At 38.1% G+C, this 19,277-nt stretch overlaps 1 protein-coding gene across 1 annotated transcript; it reads right to left on the reverse strand.

Annotated features, from left to right (window-relative positions):
- Positions 14,456–19,049, reverse strand: LOC109819828 (probable serine/threonine-protein kinase PBL25). The gene is made up of 5 exons (XM_020385753.1): positions 18,220–19,049; positions 17,468–17,646; positions 17,199–17,388; positions 16,215–16,606; positions 14,456–15,294 (listed from the first exon to the last, which is right to left on the reverse strand). Exons 1-5 carry the CDS (start codon positions 18,317–18,319, stop codon positions 14,656–14,658), a joined length of 1,500 nt encoding a protein of 499 aa, XP_020241342.1. The 5' UTR covers positions 18,320–19,049; the 3' UTR covers positions 14,456–14,655.

Consider the following 19,277-nt stretch of genomic DNA (forward strand, 5'->3'; position numbering starts at 1 on the left):
GCCACTGGCAGGGAAAGTCGTTACGACTCGGAATCTCGAAACTGAAGTTTGATGATGGAAGGTTGTTTGATCCAAGTGTGATGTCAAAGTAAGGCATTGGATGCGTTCCAACTGCGGCGGTTACCTGTTGACAGCATGAAATGGTCAGTCTTTGCAATTAATCTTTTTTTTTTTTAATTTTCTTTACATGGAATATAAGGAATGAGAACAATAACAATACCCAGAAAAATGTGAGGATCAGGGTATGGAAGATTCCAGACATCTGCACATTCCATATGGGATGCTTGGGATGGGGAAAAAACATCCGTCTGTGTCCCGTAGAAGACCTCCTTTATAGAAACAGCAAAAAAAAATCTGCAAAGAAATCAAAGTTTAGACGCCCGTTTAAAAACGCAAAAGCAAGCACAATTTATTCAGCGCCAAGTACAGATGGGCGAGAAAACGCGCCTGACAAATTAAGGAAACTCCTATACAGAGAGTAGGCAAACTTAAATGCTTATACAACATACCGTGTTTAAACAGTGTTGTCAGGATCAGGATCATAAACAACAACCTTTGCGACGCGCAGTTTTTTTTTTAAACATAATGCTGTACATGATACATACCAGTAGTCAACATGCTTCCGCATTTGCACAAATGCAATCATCATCATACAAGGAAAAGGCAAAGAAAGCAAGGAATTCGCTAAAGTTAGCTATGCCTTCTTCACTAACACCTAGCTAAAGATGGCATCAGTTGTAGTGCGATGGCTGCCAAATAATTATCTAGGGCCCCGTTTGGCAAAGGGTTAAGAAAGATGGGTTAAAAAGAAGGATTAATGTACTTAGCTCATTCGATAATCTGAAGGACTAAATTATTAATCCGTTAAATAGGTTTTATTTTAGCTCTTGTGATTAATTTTAGTGTTTGGGAATAAGAATGATTTTGACTATTTTTTTTTTTATAATTAGAAGGGTTAATTCTTAATCCTTCTAAATAGGAGTATTAGTAAACCCCTCATTATGAGAGTTTAACTTATTTTAATCCTTCTAGAGGGGTTACATTAACCCTTCTATATTTTTTATGTTTGGCAAATTATGGAGGGTTAACTCATTTTAATCATTGTATAGATTTTTTGCGTTTGGCGGGTTAAGAAGGGATGAAGTCTTCTTAACCTCTCACTTAACCCTTTGCCCAAACTGAAAACAAACCTCTGCTGTTTCTGGGGCGGACTGACAGTGACGAAAATTCTTGCAACACGAAGGGTACAGCAGATGCTAGCATTTGCAGAAAACTTAACTGGGGGATACTAGAGAAAGAAAATAATGATATTTCATTTGAAACCTCCGATGAAAAGCAGAAAATCCACTCTGAATATTTACATTCACCAACCTCCAGGTTCATTCTCTCATTTCAGTGCTCAACATAAAATCTTCGAGGAGGAAAAAAGGAGGGGGAAAAAAAAGCTAGTGGTTCTTTTACGTAAATACATAGTGCTTACGTATCAACTCCAGGCCAGGTATCAAGATCAATATTAGATCATCTCTTCCAGATCTAGAATGAAAGAACACAAGCATTCAACAAAGCTACCAAGTTGACGAGAGGAAAAAAAACGAAGGAAAAGAAAGAAAAAAGAAAAAAAAAGAAGAAAGTCTCCATATCCAGTTACCAGTCCAAGATCACCGTGCATGTCACAGAAAACCCAGAGAATATTTAGTCCTCCAAAGGCTTCACATTAAGCTCCTCCAAGCGCATAATACAAAGTGAGTCGATTTCTATAATTAAAAGTGAATGGGGTCTATTTCTTAAAAAAAAAATCTGTTGAGACGATTTTGAAAATTTCTTCAATCAGATATCTACTTAACACGTAAGGTGGCAAATTAGTACATAGTTGATAAGCTTGAGTATGTAATATTGAAGCAGCCAAATACTTTCGAAATCACTTGATTCAATGATGGTTGAGTTAGGGGTTAAATCTTCAGTTTATTAGGCACCTTTTACTCTAAATCAGGATTCTCTCTCTCTTTTTCATTTTATTTTATTTTATATCATCCTGCTCTTCGTCGCTTCGCCAAAGTATTTTCTTGGTCAGCTTCATTTCTAACTAACGATTAATCGGCTGCCAAGACAAAATGATCGCTTTCTGTCCAAAAAATTAAATAAAGCCATCGAATTTCTAACAACAACCTTCCAATCAATTAAGAACCAAAAGCGGTCGGTAGCATGAGACAACACGATCGGTTCGCGAGTGGAATACCTCGGGATCCGTGACTACGAGTCGAAGGAAAACCCGGCTAAAACCGTCGAAAATATCCCAAAAATATTGTTTTTATTAGAGAGCAATTGTATTTTTGTAATTGGGTTTAATTTCATACAACCCCCTGAATTTGGTGGGCTACTACAAACAACCCCCTTTAACTTAGGTTGAGAAATTTGTGATGGGCTTGGTAGATGCAAGGTTTCAGACTTAATTACGACGAATTTAAACATAGCCGCTAAGATTAAACCCAGTAAAACAAGGCTTAGGTATTTTTCTCTCCACCCAGCCAAAATTATATTTGTTTATCTCATAATGTGATTTTTCAGGCTTAAAAAGATTGCAAGATTTTAACAAAATAACATCACAGGGTCTCAGATGGGCGATCCCTCCTCTAGATGTCAATTAATACCGAGATTCAACGTGCGAGGGCGAAGACAAGGCAAAAGAATACGAGAATGAAATGTACGTATGCTTCATTAATTAATGTAAAATATCGATCAAACATATGTTTGTAAGTTGTTAACACGTTTCTCAAATGAATAATAGATGGAACAAGAAGAAACGCTCCCTACCACATATATCATTTTCATACACGCACGCATAGAGACGGAGAAGAGAAATAATGGATGATACATTATATATTTGACTGATGAGACAAACTTGTGTAGATATATAAAACTCAGCGTTCAATTCACTAATATAGAACTTCAAAAAAAAATATTCATCTGAACTACCTAAACTGTTATCAGTTTGTTGTGACCATGTACGAATCGTATTAAACCATCGGCATATATTTTATAATTATCCGCATATATTAGTTTGAGCATGACAGCATGTGCTGGTGTTAATTATTTTCTCATTTAATTTACTCTTAGTTCCCTGGTTCTCATAGCATATTACAATATAGCTCGTTGATTACACCATTTTGCAAAGCTAGCATTTTTCGTTTTTTGTTCTACGTTAGAAGCGGTATAGTTTTCTTTCGCTACTCAAAATTTTCCAATGTGTATTTTACTACTGAACTAATTATATGAAGGATCAGCAAGTTATAGATTTATAGGCACTTCTAGATTTTTTATCAATTTTCCATTCAGGTTTATTTTCTTCTTAATTATTTAAAGCATGTGCATACACCTATACCTCAATATATGATGGAGAATGATGACAAAAAAAAACTGTGAATACAAGGGCATGCCTGAAATATTAAAATTATTAGAAACGGACAATGAAACAACAATGTCAGGATGTTATAAGACACAATAACTTTGTTAATAGCTTCAACGTCGTGGGAGGCAGAGTAGACAACAATTAGCAACAATATCGGATAACATGAGAAAACGTGTTTAAAGCTACAAATATCAAGAATGAGCCTACAATCAGAATGTTGGGCTAAGATGCAATAGGAAGACCAATAAGAATGTTGAGAGCGAGGGACGCCCACTTTCCGCTGCGGAAGCTAAATCACCGAGAGAGAGAACAACCAACACAAGCAATAACGAATACACAGATAAAACAACAAGTAATAAAACAACAAGTAAATGAGACGAAACAACAGATTTACGTGGTTCGGCAGATTGTAGGCTAGCATTCATTTGGATGCACATTAATTATCATGAACCCGAGCGCACTTGATACTTTTTCATATCAATGACCCAAAACTTAGTACACATCAATGCAACGCGTCACATTCCACAAGTAAACACAATAAAATGAAATAACACTGGCAATAAAGACATCGTCACGATAGTAAACTAATTTGCTAGTAATTTTATCAAGAACATTACGTTAGGATGAAAGCACTTATTCTAAGTAGATCTGGGAAGCAACGCATCCAGAAGCGATTTCTGCTGATGAGCACACAAGCCTTATAATCTTCGATGGGCAAAGATTCAGCAAAATGTATTGGTTGGTGCACCAAGTATTCGATGAAAAAAAGATTCAACAGAAAAAATAATAGCATTTTATTTATGGGAGGAACCTCACAAGGCATGCATGAGGACAACAACAACCTTCATCAACTTAATAAAGCAAACATCTTAAAAGTTGTAGATTGCCCAAAAAGATGATGCCTTGCATATAGGTGGACATGATTATTGAGTTGCTATACTGGATAAGCACAGGCAGTTTACATGGGTAAGAACAAAAGATCACAAGATAACAATAGCATACATCGCTAATGTATCTAGCATGCTCTATTCAATCTTTCCCCTCAAAGATGAGTTTTATTTCCAAACATATGCATGTATATATGAAGCGAGGAAACAGCATCGCCATTTTAGCCTAGGTTTGGTCATCAAGGGGCACAAATCTGTTTACTCTTAACATTCGCCCCACGCTTTTTTCTGCCTAAAATGAAATCACAAAGCCAGGATAGGTTACCAACGCAATGAGATTTACATACCTTAATCTTTACACATTTCCTTGATTTCAATTTCTCTTTCTATTCCATACGGTCGTAGCTGTCGAAAACTCCAACTCCATAAAGCAATAGTTTGATTTTTCCTTTAGATTCCAACATCAGAATTGACAATCACCAACCTACAGTTCCCCTGTAAAAAGGAAATTAACCTAGCCTGGAAAATATTCGGATTCTAAGACTATGATCTTGCTAGCATCTGGAAGAACAGAGCTTTTAACACCAAAGGACTGCCATCGTCACTCAATTAACAGCTTATTGTTTAAATGCAAATTCAGAAGAAGTCTATGGTCATCACAGCTGATATCAGGAAAAAAGAAGTTGTTCCGAAGCTTTTTTATTGACCGGAAAAGACAGAAGCTTTCCATGCACAAATGACCCTACGTAATACATCCAAAGCATACGGCCACTTGACCAATCCTACAGGACCGCGCGTTTCTGAATTAGTAAGCATTATTAAGAGGAAGATGAAGAACGAACCTATCCTTGTGCAGCTTCATCAAATTTGCCTAAGGACTAAGGAAGATAATATCAACCTGAATGGATCAATCATTGCCCAAACAATCAAAAACCTCATGTGTCTTGTGATGAACTCGAATTGGAGACTGGAAGATAGATAACCTAAGTTTACTTAGTTGGTGAAGGACAAAAGCATAAAACTGTCCGAGGTTGCTAACGCACGGTTGCCTACTGAGAGAAGAATAAAACAATACCCATCATCTCTCAAGTCTTCATGCTACTTTGCTCTTACAAGGCTATACAGACAAAGACGGCTAACAAACTTAGGTCACTCCTGCAAACAGATAAGACCAAGTCAGCCTATCAAAAAGGCAAGCCCTAAGACACTTTCAGTTACCTTCTTTTGGAGTGACTTGGTGGCTACGTTTAATTTGAAACTTGTTGCAGACATGTGCTCTAAGAACTAGGCGTATATTTTCCTTGTCAGAATTTTTACACTACTCATACTTACATCCAGTTCAATGTTACAATAAACGTTGAGCGCTTCTAGGTGTCGGACTTGGCGCCCAGCGCTTAGACGCCTAGGCGGTTGCCTAAGCGGTTTCTGAGCGCTTTTTTCTTTTTTCGTTTTTTCTTTTTTCGTTTTTTCTTTTTTCTTTTTTCTTTTTTTAATTGCGATACTTTAAGGTAAATATATATATACTCAATCAAATATGCATAAATACTAAAATACCAACACATATGCTATCCAAAACTATAATAGTCAATCAAAGATGCATACATACTAGATAGCAAGGCATATAATATCCCATATCTAGAAGTTTAGGTCCCAAAATATCAGCAAAAAGAGAGAGTTCACAGGGCTCCGAGATCGAAGACGAGGTGGGGGGAGCTCGGAGGAGGCTTCGACAGAGTTCACGGGGCTTCGACAGCTTCGAGAGGCATCGACGAGGCCACGAGAGGCTTCGACAAGGCTTCGACAGCTCCGAGAGCGACAGCTTCGAGAGGCATCGACGAGGCCACGAGAGGCTTCGACAAGGCTTCGACAGCTCCGAGAGGCTTCGACGATGTCAGGGGAGCTTTGACGGGGCTTCGACAGAGTTCACGAGGCTTCGAGAGTTTCGAGAGGCGTCAACGAGGCCACGAGAGGTTTCGACAGCTCCGAGAGGCTTTGACGAGACCAGGGGAGCTTCGACGGGGAACAGGGTTTCGGAAATTCATGGCGGCTTGGAGTCAGGAGAAATGAGAATTAGAGTTACTGTTTAGTTGGGTTTGGGTTTCAGCAAAGAACATGCCCATTTGGTTTTTATTTATTATTATTATTTTGAAATTGTTGGGCTGGCTGTTTAAGCGGCCCGCTTAGATCTGGGCGGGCGCTTAGGCGCTCCCAACGCCTAAATAGCGTCTGCTCAGGGTGTTCTCGAGACGCCCACTGCGGCACCGCCTAGGCGGCGCCAAGCGATTTTTTAAACACCGACTCAAGTTTATAATTTACACTCATTTAAATAGGTCCCTAATTCCTATAACTCTATATATTCTCAACAAATAACAAGTTCTAAACGGCAAGAGGACATGCGTCATAGAGACGTAAATGTCCTAACAAGCATTACCGGGGGGCGGGGGCGGGGGGGGAGGGTACTTCAGTGGAGGTTCCATGAATGTATTGGCCAAGTATCATTTTAGGTCCTTTATACAAATTTCTGTTAAATAATTTGCCGATGCGACGATGATAGATGCCACCCTGCCGCATCAGCTGCAGACTTCGGAAAACAAATTTTAGTAAATTACCGAAGGGCGGGGGCGGCGGGGGGCATGGGGGATACGAAGCCACTAAATTATACCTCATAAGTCTGCATTCCACAATTAAATTGTAAACCTAACCAGAACAATTCAGCGAATCAGATCGTCAAACAATTAATAGATCTGGATCAAAATGTAACGCGCAACTGCTTGCACATAAGATCCGCGACTAAAAACGCACGAAATAAAAAATTATCGGCTATCGCAATAAAGCAGCCAGCTAAAAGTGGAAACGTTAGCGGTACATCAAGACACAGAAACTCAACGCCTGCTCCTCTGCCTTCAATCTCAGATCGCAACAAGAGCAAGATCTCTTAACCACAGAAAAAACCAAAACCAAATCAGACGCGGGGGAGTTTCAGAGGAGATCTGAGGGGAGCAGGGAGATCTCTTACAGATCGCCTGCAAGCGCCGCGCCGCCCGCCGACCTGTACCTTTAGACTTTCCGAAGACGTGAGAGGGCGGTGACGAACCAAGAAGCAGATGCCACTCATACGAGGACCACCGTCGCGACATCTGAGGCCGGGGGCGTCGGTCCGGTGTAACCTCAGCATGTTCTCGCCCCGCCTCGCGCCGCCGGTACGATCCCGCCTCCCCCGCTCCCCGCGGTGGGCCTCCGCCGCCCGCATCCCCGCCGTCCGCCGCCGCAGCATCCGCTGCGGCCCCAGCCGGCGTCGGTCGGCCGGCCGCCGCGCCGCGGGATAGCACGGAGGTGCTTGGGACTGAGAGTCCTCTTTTGTACCATCGATGGGGTTTGGAACGAGAAGGAGACGATGAAGAGAGAGGGATCGAGGGGGAAAGTGAAGGGTTTGGATCTTGGCATCATATATAAAGTTCGTTGAGCTCGGCTGGGGTGTGGATTTTTTTAGGGTGTGGTTTGGTGCTCCGGCGGAGCTGGATAAGACTGATACGTGGCGGAATGTGATTTGATAGGTTGAGCGAATGCAGGTTGAGTTGATAACGTGATACGGGTGTATCTTCTTCCTTGCTTCGGGAGGTTAGCTATCCTCATGAGAGCTTGAGGATAGACGATTCTCAGGGTAGCTTGAGAATAGAAGCGTGGGTGGAGTCGTCGAATGCGCCAAAAGTGGTCAAAAAGCAGGAAAATAGCAGAATCAAAAACTGACATTTGGGCTCTGGTCCGGTCGACCGCATGATCAGCGTCGGTAGACCGGAAACGTGCACACTATTGGCGAGAGTCATGTGTTCTGGCCGGTTGACCGGGATCCATCATCGGTTGACCGATCGGTCGACCGAAATCAGCATCGGTCGACCGATATGGGAAAATCCTGCAGGGTTAAAACCCCTCGCTCTGGCCGGTCGACCGGACCAAACAGGTCGGTCGACCGGATCGTATTTCCGGGGCCGATTTGGATTCTATTTTGAGACGGAATTCTAGTTGGGTTTGACTTTGGTATTTACCACTTTGCCACCCATGTTAGTTAAGCTATAAATAGGGATTGTTTAGGGTTTCTAAACATCAGATTAGAGTTTAAAAGGATAGAGAAGTTGTTCTTTACTCTAGAGAGATTGTGAGAAGGGATTTTGTAATCTTTTATTTTTCATAATCTCTAGAGAATGTATTTCCTTCGCTAAATCAAGTTGTTCTTGTGTTTGCTGTTCTTTCTTCTCAAAACTCACCTTCGGTAATTCCGCGATCATAGGTAGGTGTTCGCACGGCGACTCGTATCATAATAAGCTCTAATAATCATAATTAATGATTAATTGAATAATGCTTTTTTTTCTCTGATAAAATATCCGACTTAGTGTACATATTAGGGTGAGTTACGAGAAACCCCCTTTATTTATTCTTAGTTTCTCAAGAAATCCTGTCATCTATCAAGTTCAACAAGAAACTCGACAATCGATCTATTCATAGTTCACTATATTTCGCAATGGAATGTAGTCCTTTGTCTATGAAAAAGATCATAGGCGATACTAAATATAAAAAAAAACAGCAAAAAGATCGTAAATATTTGTTAACGGTTAGAATAATATTTTGTGCAAATGACTTTTAGTCGCAACACTCATCGCAAGAGATTAATTATATGACCGATACATAACACGTGCGTTGCCATTTCATTCGAGATTCGCATTTTCTCTCCCTCGACGAAGAAGAAGGCAACACGGAGGAGACAGGTTTTTGCGTGTTAACGACTGCTGTGTGACGACGTTGAAGGTTTTTTGATGTATTGGATTTAAATCTAATTAAATATATTTGTGGGCACATATGTTTCATTAATGTATTGCTATTCTTAAGTGATCAATAAATTTGGGTTAATGGGTATTTAAACGAATCATGGGCTAAATGTGCAGATATCAGGTTGTAATTATAATTTGATGAGGGGTCAAATTATAAATATACAACACCTAAATATCCGCTCTTCTTGTTGTTTAATCTCTATGATTTAATCACGATTAAGTCCAACAAGTGGTTCTCTCTCTTTGATCGTGTGGGAAATGTAGAACGCACATGGGCATCATAAAAATATCATGCCACACTCGGTTTGGCCTGTCAAATTTCCTTCATTGAGCAGAGGCTCGCAGAAGGCGACGATGAAGACGCTGGTGAACCATTTTCATTCGGAAACTGTAATTTTTTTGTGTTTATGGGAGGATGATAAGGTAATTGGTTGTGTTAGGATTGAAGTTTTGTAGAAGGAAGAGGAGTTTATTTTATTTTATTTTTGTTTAAGTTGGCAATAATGGGTGATATGGAGGATTAATTAGGATAGTTGCGATTTGTTTAGGTTGTAAAGTTGTCTATATATTTTAAGGTTACATTTGACAGAAACTAGTTAGATGATTTAATTTAACTAGAATGCCGTGATTTATTATTATTATTATTATGAGGAATTTTTTAAAAAAGTCCCAAAAAGTTTTTTATTTTTCAAAATCAACCCGTTTTTTTTTATCAAAATCGACCCACTTTTTGTCACGTGGGCTTAATGATGTTCCTAAACAGTCGGGGTTACCAACCCCAACTGTTTAGGACATGAAAATTTCGGGTTTAAGGGTTCTAATTGGGATTTAACACCTCCTAAACAGTCGGGATTGCCAACCCCAACTGTTTAGGAACTTCATTAAGCCCAAGTGGTAAAAAGTGGGTCGATTTTGTTAAAAAAAAATCGGGTCGATTTTAAAAAAATAAAAATCTTTTTGGGACTGTTTTAAAAAGTTGTCTATTTTAAGGTTACATTTGACAGAAACTAGTTAGATGATTTAATTTAACTAGAATGCCGTGATTTATTATTATTATTATTATTTTTACTGAAACAAATTATTCCAGCAAATTTATCCTTTTCTAATATGGGAATGTTGTAAATGTTTTTATCAAGAGTGACGTGCATGACATATTACTGCAAGCAAGTCTAATAGCTCTTTTCGATATTTCAATTTAAAGTTTGTTCTGATTTTATTTGCTATTGATAAAAAAGTAGCATCGTGTACTTCTTTGGGGTCTCAGAACTTCCTTTTCTTTTTCTTTCTCCTTTCCTTTTTTTTTTTTTTTTTTTTTGCTGTGCTGGGACCCTATGTGAGAATAGAAAGCTCCATAGTTTTCCAATTTAATTTGCCTGAAAATTATCATGTTCCCACTGCAGGAAAGAAAGCCTTTGCCCAAAAGTCTTATTCTTGATTGATTTGGATTTCCATATCAGCTGTGTTAAATCCTTGCATGTATTTTTCAGGGTAAATTTTACGAAAGCCGCTAAACGTCTGGGGCTTTCCAAGAAACCCCCTGGACTTTTTCTATTCCACCCCCATGATGTTTGGAGTTCCACAAGACCCCCCTAGACCTTCGAATTTTCAGAATAGACTTAAAAAAAAAAGAAACAGATTCAAACGTAAAATGCAGTGTCAAGGCCTCATCAAACACAACCCTTTACATTCGGCATCGATTGTTTTGAACTAGACACCGCATTCGCAACAGAAATATATTTTCCACAATATATAAAATTGCACCCTTGCGGGTATCCATACATCAGATTTTGAAGAGATTTGCTGCGCAACAAATGCTACATTTATTTGATATGTTTTCTTTTCGCAACACTCGTCACGAGAGACACTATGAACAATACATAACACATGGCGTAAACATTACAAGAACTATTTTTCACATATATGTTGCCATACCTGGAGATTCTCATTTTCTATCCATCGAAACAAAATTTGGCGCGTAATTAGCTGCTGTTTTGTGACGACATGGAAGGTTTCTTCGATGCTTGACGATGTCCTTGATCGTGTAATAAATGTAGGATGCAGCAAGAATGGAAGACACATACACTGTCGCGCACATCATCATCATGAACACCATGCCATAACCTGTTTGCCTTGTCGAACTTTCTTCATCGACCAGAGGGTTAAGAAGGCGACGATGGAGATGCTGGCGAACCATTACTACTGCAGTTAAATGCAACTTTATATATGTTTGTGAGAGAATGATTTGTGTAAGGATTGAAGTTTTATAGGAGGAAGAGGAGGTTATTTTTTGGTTAATTAAGTTGCTATTAATTAATTAATGGGCGATACAAGAGGATCCAGGGATAACTTTGTTTTTTGTTGCTTCGGGTGTACAATTAATTTTTCCATTTATTAAGGTCAAGTTTGACAGAAACTTGTTAGTTGGTTGATAACCTTGATTTTTGGACAGGCCAACGTTGAATCGAAGGACAGTTTTATGTTGTTTACGTGAATATTAATTTTTAACAAATTCCCTTTGCGTTTGACCTATTTTGTGATAACCCTATTGAACCTTGAAAATGTCGTTTAACCCCCCCTTAAGTATGGTGTGTTTCAGAAAACCTCAAAAAGTTTTGGAATTTTTCGACTTAAACCCCCTAGCTGTCATAGATGAATTGATTAAAAAAAACAGAGATAATCTTTTCAAGTTAACATTATATCTATTAAATCTAATTTAACTAGCTAATCATGGACATTTTGGTCGAAGTTGGACCAAACTTAGGTGATTTCATGCGAGCACAGTTAGATCTAATAATGTTAGTTAAGGGGTACTTATGTGACAAAACCTAGGGGGTTAAGTGATATTTCTAAAGTTTTAGGAGGTTATCTCAAAATTGGCCAAATTTAAAGGGGGGTTCTGTGAATTTTACCCAAAAAGTCTCGAATTATACTAATATATCATATTCAGGTTTTGTGTGGCTCATTTTTATGCTATCTGAGTCTTGTGGCTTCTTTGAGATTATATTATTGGAATCAATTGTTAAAAGTTTTATGTGAATGGATATGTATCAGGCACGAGCACATCATGCAGTGTATCAGGCTCTATACACGATCAGCTTTCCCCTTCACACAATCCAAACTCTTACAATATAACCAAAAAAAATAAAAATAAAAAACTAAAAAACAAAACAAAAATGATGCCTTCACGGGGTAGGGTATTAGCGGCATGCGTTGAAAATTCAAATTTGAAGAGTGAGACGTGGCAACTTCGATCCTCAATATAACCATTCAGCAAACATGCATCAATTCCTACAGATGAGCAGACTCTAATGACAGTAACATTAACGTATCGACAACATTCGTTCTCGATGTGATCAGTTGAAGCCATTGCTGCGTGTAAGCTCCGACTCGCCAGAGCGAAATCGAGCAACGGTAAGCATCCGTCAAATCGACATCTGAAAGCTGAGATCAGCCTAGTGACCAATATTCAGGCCGCCATCTATTATATATATATATATATATATATATATATATTTATATATATATATATATTATATATAGAGAGAGAGAGAGAGAGAAGATATTAATGAGTATCCTTGTCATAGGGCGGGCGGATTTCTCTCCTTGTCGCCTACGTGAGCACCAATCACACCATCCTCTAAAGTAGGCACAAATCCCCACCAACTCACACTCTCTCCCTACTTATAAGGATGGTGAGGATTGTGCCATAAGGCTCAATGAGGAAATCTCCTCCTATGACAAGGATACCCATTTAATCTCATATATATATATATATATAATTATATATATAATATATATATATTATATATATATATAATATATAATATATATATATATATATATATACTTCAGTCGCCATTGTTGGAGGATAAATTACATGTCCAGTGACAGTGCACAGGATTAGGATTGCATAATCCTGTGCATTGGAAGAATTGCGAAGGCGAGGTCTCCCTGTAATACTTCATCGAAAAATTGCATAAACTTTGATGGAAGCATCTGTAGGTTTTCCCTCGCAGGAGAGCTGACGCCGCTGTCATCCTCACATTGAGGAAGGCAGCGGCGTCTCTACTGTGAGGGAAATGTATCTGGATACGTACATGCGGGTTCCAGTGAAATTAAGACCATTTCAGGTATGCTTTCGGGTTTTTTTCCCCTGATATTTTTTTCGCTTTCCAGGGAGCAACTTTATCATGAACACCTGCAACAAGTTCTTCAGGATAGAGAGGTATCAGTCACATAAAAGAAAACTTTCTTCATCCTCTGGTATTGTTCTTTTTTTTTTTCTCTCTCTCTATTTTCCTCCCTCCCTATTACGGTATAAACATCTTCAATTCTTCATAACTAATGAAAGTAGCCATTGATTTGTATCATGTTTTATGCAAATAATCATATCTGTGAAGATCATTATACTGCAGCAGTGGCAAATTCAAGAACTTTCTTTTTATTCAGATTCCTTATCTGCATGTTTTCTAAGATTTGTTGACAAGATTCTGAGATGAACTGAATTGAAAAGTTTTAACTAATTTGGTGCAGTGCTGGCAAATTGAAGTTAGGGGGAATTTTTTGGATTCTTATTTCAAGCCCAAACCACAAGCTAATCACAAGTCAGAAGAGGAAATATCTTCTCCATGAAGGTGACTCTTTTCAATTCAATAAATTATCATTAATCTAGCCAACAACCGTAGAGATATAAATTAGGCCAAAATTTGAAATTACACAAAAAAAAAATCCTAGACTTGAAAATAAATTAAACAGCTCAAAAACATCATATAAAATCCTTAAAACTTAAATAAAGTATATAAAGAGATTAAATGTAACTTGTATTTCTTTGTTCTCAGTTAAGGGCTAGGTGAAGTCCATTTTATGACTTGTAGCCTTTTCTTTTAGCTTATTTAGAGTATGGGTCACTGTCCAATGATTGGGACTATGCACTAAAGTTGATTGTTATATAGAGAATTTCAAATCCAACAAAATCAGTGGACATCCAAAAAAGTATTGATGTGGTGCTCTGAAGACCACAATTTGTCCTCCTGCTGTTTGATGTACCAACATCACAAGGATAAGGCGGGTTATTCTTTGCTTGCTCTTAAAAGTCTCTCTAACCATTACATTGAAACTCTGAATTACATCAAAACTCGGAAGTTCCGGTGAAGGTAGAGAATTAGTTTTATCTTAATTCTACATTTCATCATCTTCATTCTCACAAGAAAAATATGGAACAAATTACTAAAGAGGTTGCTCCTTTATTTACGTAATCATGACGTATTCATATCATCATCCAGATAAATTAGTGAAAAAGTAATAGCATTTGGCTCAGACAAGAGTCACAGATTTAGAGATATCAACACAGTGTTGCGGCCTTTATATTGATTTCAGGGTTTACATTAGACATCCATTTGAAATCATGAATGCGCAACATACACAAAAACCCAACTGTTTTATACACATAGCTCAAACTCGCTTTGCGGATCACATATGATTATCTCCAAGAAGAAGCAAGTGAAGAACGAAATCTCGGAGCGCAGGTTTTTGTGACACATTAATCAGACACATACTCATCGTGATCAGACTCCTCAGATTCTCTCGATAACGAACCATCACTTCCCTGATCAAATTCCTCTATTATATCCGACCTTTGACTTATGTGCTTCGATGATCCCCTTGAGTGTTTCGAGCTCGAGCTACTACTACCATCACTGTCTTCATCAGATAAATCCCTGCCATGTTTTGAGCTTGAACTACCATCAATATCTTTCTTTGAGTTTTGTCCGGAACTTCGTCTTGAGCTCGAGCTACTTCTGGAGCTCGCGCAACTACTTCCAATCTTGGATCCCGCTTGGCTTTTTCTCGAAGTCAAACCTAATTGAAGAGTCTCGACAACATGTTCGTTATCCGCGCTCGAACTTGATGATGGAGATTGACAAGGTGGTTGAGATTGTGAAGGGGGAATCTGAACAGGGGTAGGAGCTTTGTTTATTTGATATGAAGGTGAGGGTTCAATTAGAAAGCTTAGGGTCATGACAACGTCAGCCATTAATGGACGAACCGAGGGCTCATCTTGAAGACACATTGAGGCTATGGCAACAACTTGGTTTAAGCTTGTCAGTGTAAAATCACCATCGAGGATTGGATCGACGAGCTCTGGGTATCTCCTTTGCTCCTTGAACAACGGTTGTGCCTATTATGTGCATAATATGATTAATTATGACTAGAAGTAGAAATGTTATACATGTTGTCTTGTATGAATGAGATAGTTGCACATAGACCACCTGTAGTGTCATTGTTTTCAAGCTACTACCATCGTGGTCTCGTTTTTGCAAATAACCTCCCCCCCCCCCCCCCTTTTTTTTTTTTTTTTATAGACCACCTGTAGTGTCATTGTTTTCAAGCTACTACCATCGTGGTCTCGTTTTTGCAAACCCCCCCCCCCCTCTCTTTTTTTGTGACTTTTTAACTTTTTCACTATCTGATAAGCTGACTAATTTTGACCTAGGCCACTATCTGCCCAAAGTTCACCGAGGGTAAAAGAGCCAAGAATTTCAATTGGGGGTCTATCTGCAACAATAAAACTCTAGGCAGTAAGCTCAAAACAGTGATACTACAGGGGGTCTATGTGCAATTAATCCTATATAAATTTGTGGAACATGTGATTTAATAAGATATGTGATGCTAACATAGTGTAATATATAGATGATATATGAGTTAATGTGTAGTATCGGTGTTTGTTGTGTAATGTAGCTGTATATAAATTTGTCAGACTATGTGGTTGCATAATATATGATATGCTAACATAATATAACTATATAGACCTTGTGTGGGTTAAGTGGGAAAAAAAATCAAAACGTTCTTGTGGTTTTCTGGAATTTCCAAACTCGTGGGTTTAATGGGAGTTGCAAACTTTTGGGGGGGTTAAGTGCCAATGGCACAAACTTATTTGGGGTTTATAGTGAATTTTACCCTAAATATTTTGTTCTATCAATATTTATATTTATTCACTTAATTAATCCTGATATCTCCTAACTGTAAATAAACAGAGATTTAATTAAATTCATAATTTTTTATGTTATGGAGATATATAATAAGCTGATGAGTTCATACCCATGAGACGAGATTCTGCTCATTCATCGGCTTCGAGGCATCAAGGGCTCTTCTCCCAGTGATCAACTCCAGAAGAACAACTCCAAAGCTGTACACATCTGATTTCATAGTGATCTCTCCATTTCGAGTACACTCTGGTGCACTATATCCATAAGTGCCAATAACCCTCGACCCTACCATTGGGTTATCTCCCACTGGGCTCAGTTTAGCTAATCCATAGTCTGAGAGCTTCGGGGTTAAGAAACTATCGAGCAAAATGTTCGATGATTTCATATCCCGGTAGACAACCGGTGGATTTGCCTTATCGTGGAGGTATTCAATACCTTGAGCTGCACCATAAGCTATTTTCATTCTTGTGAACCAGTCAATTGGTTTCTGATTTGGCTTCATATCTGTCGACATGTTGAGTGAGTTTCTTAGTTCACATATTTACGGAATTAAGGAGAGAAAAATAAAAGGGTTCTCATACTAGACCACTAAATCTTCTTCAAGATACACCCAAATCAATTAAGTTGTCCTAAATTAAAACGCGAGGAAAATTTCATCCAAATCTACTAGTATGGTGTGATTAAATCTTAGTAATTACTAATTGCTGGCAATTTACCTTAACACCCATGATAGGGTATATAACACATGTTTAATTCATGTTCTCAATCTCCCTCCTTTCTGTAGTTCACTCTCCTCTATTTTACTTTTCCGATTTCAATCTCTGAAGTTACACAAGTGTAGCATATCCTGATCGAGGGTATTCAGATAAATTACCAGCATTAATCAAGAGTTAATCACACCAAAGTAACATATTTGGATGGAATTTTCATTTAGAGGTGTTATTTAAAAAGCTTGAAGAATTTGTCTGTGCAAATTACGGATATGAAGATTTAAAGTGAAAAACCCTAAAAATAAACAAGTTAAGGCCATTAATCTGCCATATAATTCTCTAAGAAATGCGAACATGTATAAATATGTATGGACTAAGAGCTATACCGAACAAATGATCTTGTAGAGATCCATTGGGCATGAACTCAAACACCAAAAGTCTCTGGTCTCCATCTGCACAATATCCAGCTAGGTTGGCAAGATTTGGATGGTGAAGGAGACTGAGCATCATAACTTCAACCAGAAACTCTTTATTCCCTTGATTGCTACTCCTGTCCAATTGCTTAACCGCAACAGTCTGAGACAGAGCAGGGGGGGAAAGATCAGAATTAGAGAACAATGATTGAATTTGTGAATTGAGTTTGACTGTAATTTACCTTGTCAATGCTCTCGATATAGCCTTTATAAACTCTTCCAAGGCCTCCTTCGCCTAAAAGGTTATCGGGTGTGAAATGATTGGTAGCTGTCGCTAGCTCTCGGAATGTGAAATTCTGCGCTTGAATACTTCCAGTGTTGACAGGGACGGTTGATTCAGAGATCCGAGGTTTAGGAGGTTCTGCACAAAAAAAAAAAAAAGGAAAGATCACAAACTGATGTTAGTTTCTTATATTTTTGAACTACAAAGAAGAATTCCTGGTTATATTTTATTAGAAGAAAATCAAATGAATTAATGCTTAATAATTAGGTGCGCCAATGGTAATCGAATAATTCTTAGTCAACATTGTTTAAATTATTGACATTTCAATACTGGCAATGGCCATAGTAAATCGAGCATCTATTAGGCCAATGCCCTTCCTTAAAAAATAATAATAAAATCAAACATCTATTATAGTGAAAATTAAATCATATGAACCTCCAATTTCCTCCATTATAATAGGTCATTTTTCCTCCATTTAGTATATCGTTGTGTCATATGTTGCGAAATTATTGTACAAGCCTGCACATTGAAAAGGAGTATACAGAAAATCCACTACTCCAAACTTTTGCATCAAAAATGATTCCCAAGGTTATATATCGGAATTTCGTCATGCGATGAAAAATGCATATCATCATGTAATACGAAAGATGTAAACTTTAGTCTAAAATGAACATCTAACATGAATATAAAGCAAAAATATTAAAAGCTCACCTGGCTTTTTATGCACATTCGGATTTGGTGCATGATTGAATCCCTCATCAGAACCAAAACTATCCTTCTCCTTCTTCCCAAAACAAGGAAAGCAGCTCATATTTCACCAATGGCCGACCAATCGAACCCTCGGATTCCAATTTTCAAATCTCAAATGCCCAATTTACCAAATGGGCAATGTACCCAAAACCAAAGACCAGTTTCTCATCAAAAACTACCTAAAACGAGAAAATAAAAACAACCCAAATGGGGGGGAAAATTATGAAAATGATGAGAAATTAAGAGAAATTGAGCCGTACCCAGATCGGAGACAGCCCCAGAGGATCGGGAAATTCCTATGGGGGTGCTGAATTCCGATCTGGGACGGAGAAATTTTCCCTCTTCTCGAGGAAAAAAAAAGGTAAGAAAAAACTCTTCTTTTTTATTTAATTTTTTGGTTGATTGATTTGTGCGAATTAAGTGGGAGGGATTTGAGGACATATTTGAAGGAAATTGCGAGGTTCAAGGGAGAGACGTGGATGCAAGTTCTTGAGGATTGGTGAAATGAAATTGGGGCTTTTTTTTTTTGGTTTAAAAATGGAGGCAAACTAATGTTGGTGGTCTCATTTTGTTTCTTGATTGAATAAGAAGGGCTTTTCCCATATTAGCCCTAATTCTTTCATATTTTGACTTGGCCGTTAGAATCATTGAAGTTGCTATCAGGACCCCGAAATTCTCGTAACTTATTATGAAATTAGTACCTCCAATTAAGAATACGTGCACTAAGAAGAAGGGTTAATTTGAAACAAAACTTAAGAGAATTGGAAGATCTAATAGCAATTTCAATAATTATAGGAACTCATTTCAAAATACGAAATATGTACATGAGTATATATATATATATATATATAATATATATATATATATATATTATATATAGGAGAGAGAGAGACGAGACAGAGAGACGAGAAGACCGACCGAGACGAAGAGAGAGAGAGAAAAGATACGAGAAAAAGAGAGAAAAATAAAATTCAGGGTGGTATTGTATTAAGATATTTCTACTTCTCATTTTCATTTGG

The sequence above is a fragment of the Asparagus officinalis genome, chromosome 8 (genome assembly GCF_001876935.1).
Source record: "Asparagus officinalis chromosome 8, Aspof.V1, whole genome shotgun sequence".
Classification (NCBI taxonomy): domain Eukaryota; kingdom Viridiplantae; phylum Streptophyta; class Magnoliopsida; order Asparagales; family Asparagaceae; genus Asparagus; species Asparagus officinalis.

Coding starts and splice junctions, on each gene's coding strand:
- LOC109819828 (XM_020385753.1), bottom strand. CDS start 18,319: ATGAGCTGCTTTCCTTGTTTTGGGAAGAAGGAGAAGGATAGTTTTGGT. Junction 16,607..17,198: donor TCTACAAGATCATTTGTTCG/GTATAGCTCTTA, acceptor ACATGTCGACAG/ATATGAAGCCAAATCAGAAA. Junction 15,295..16,214: donor AGCAGAATCTCGTCTCATGG/GTATGAACTCAT, acceptor TGCACATAATAG/GCACAACCGTTGTTCAAGGA.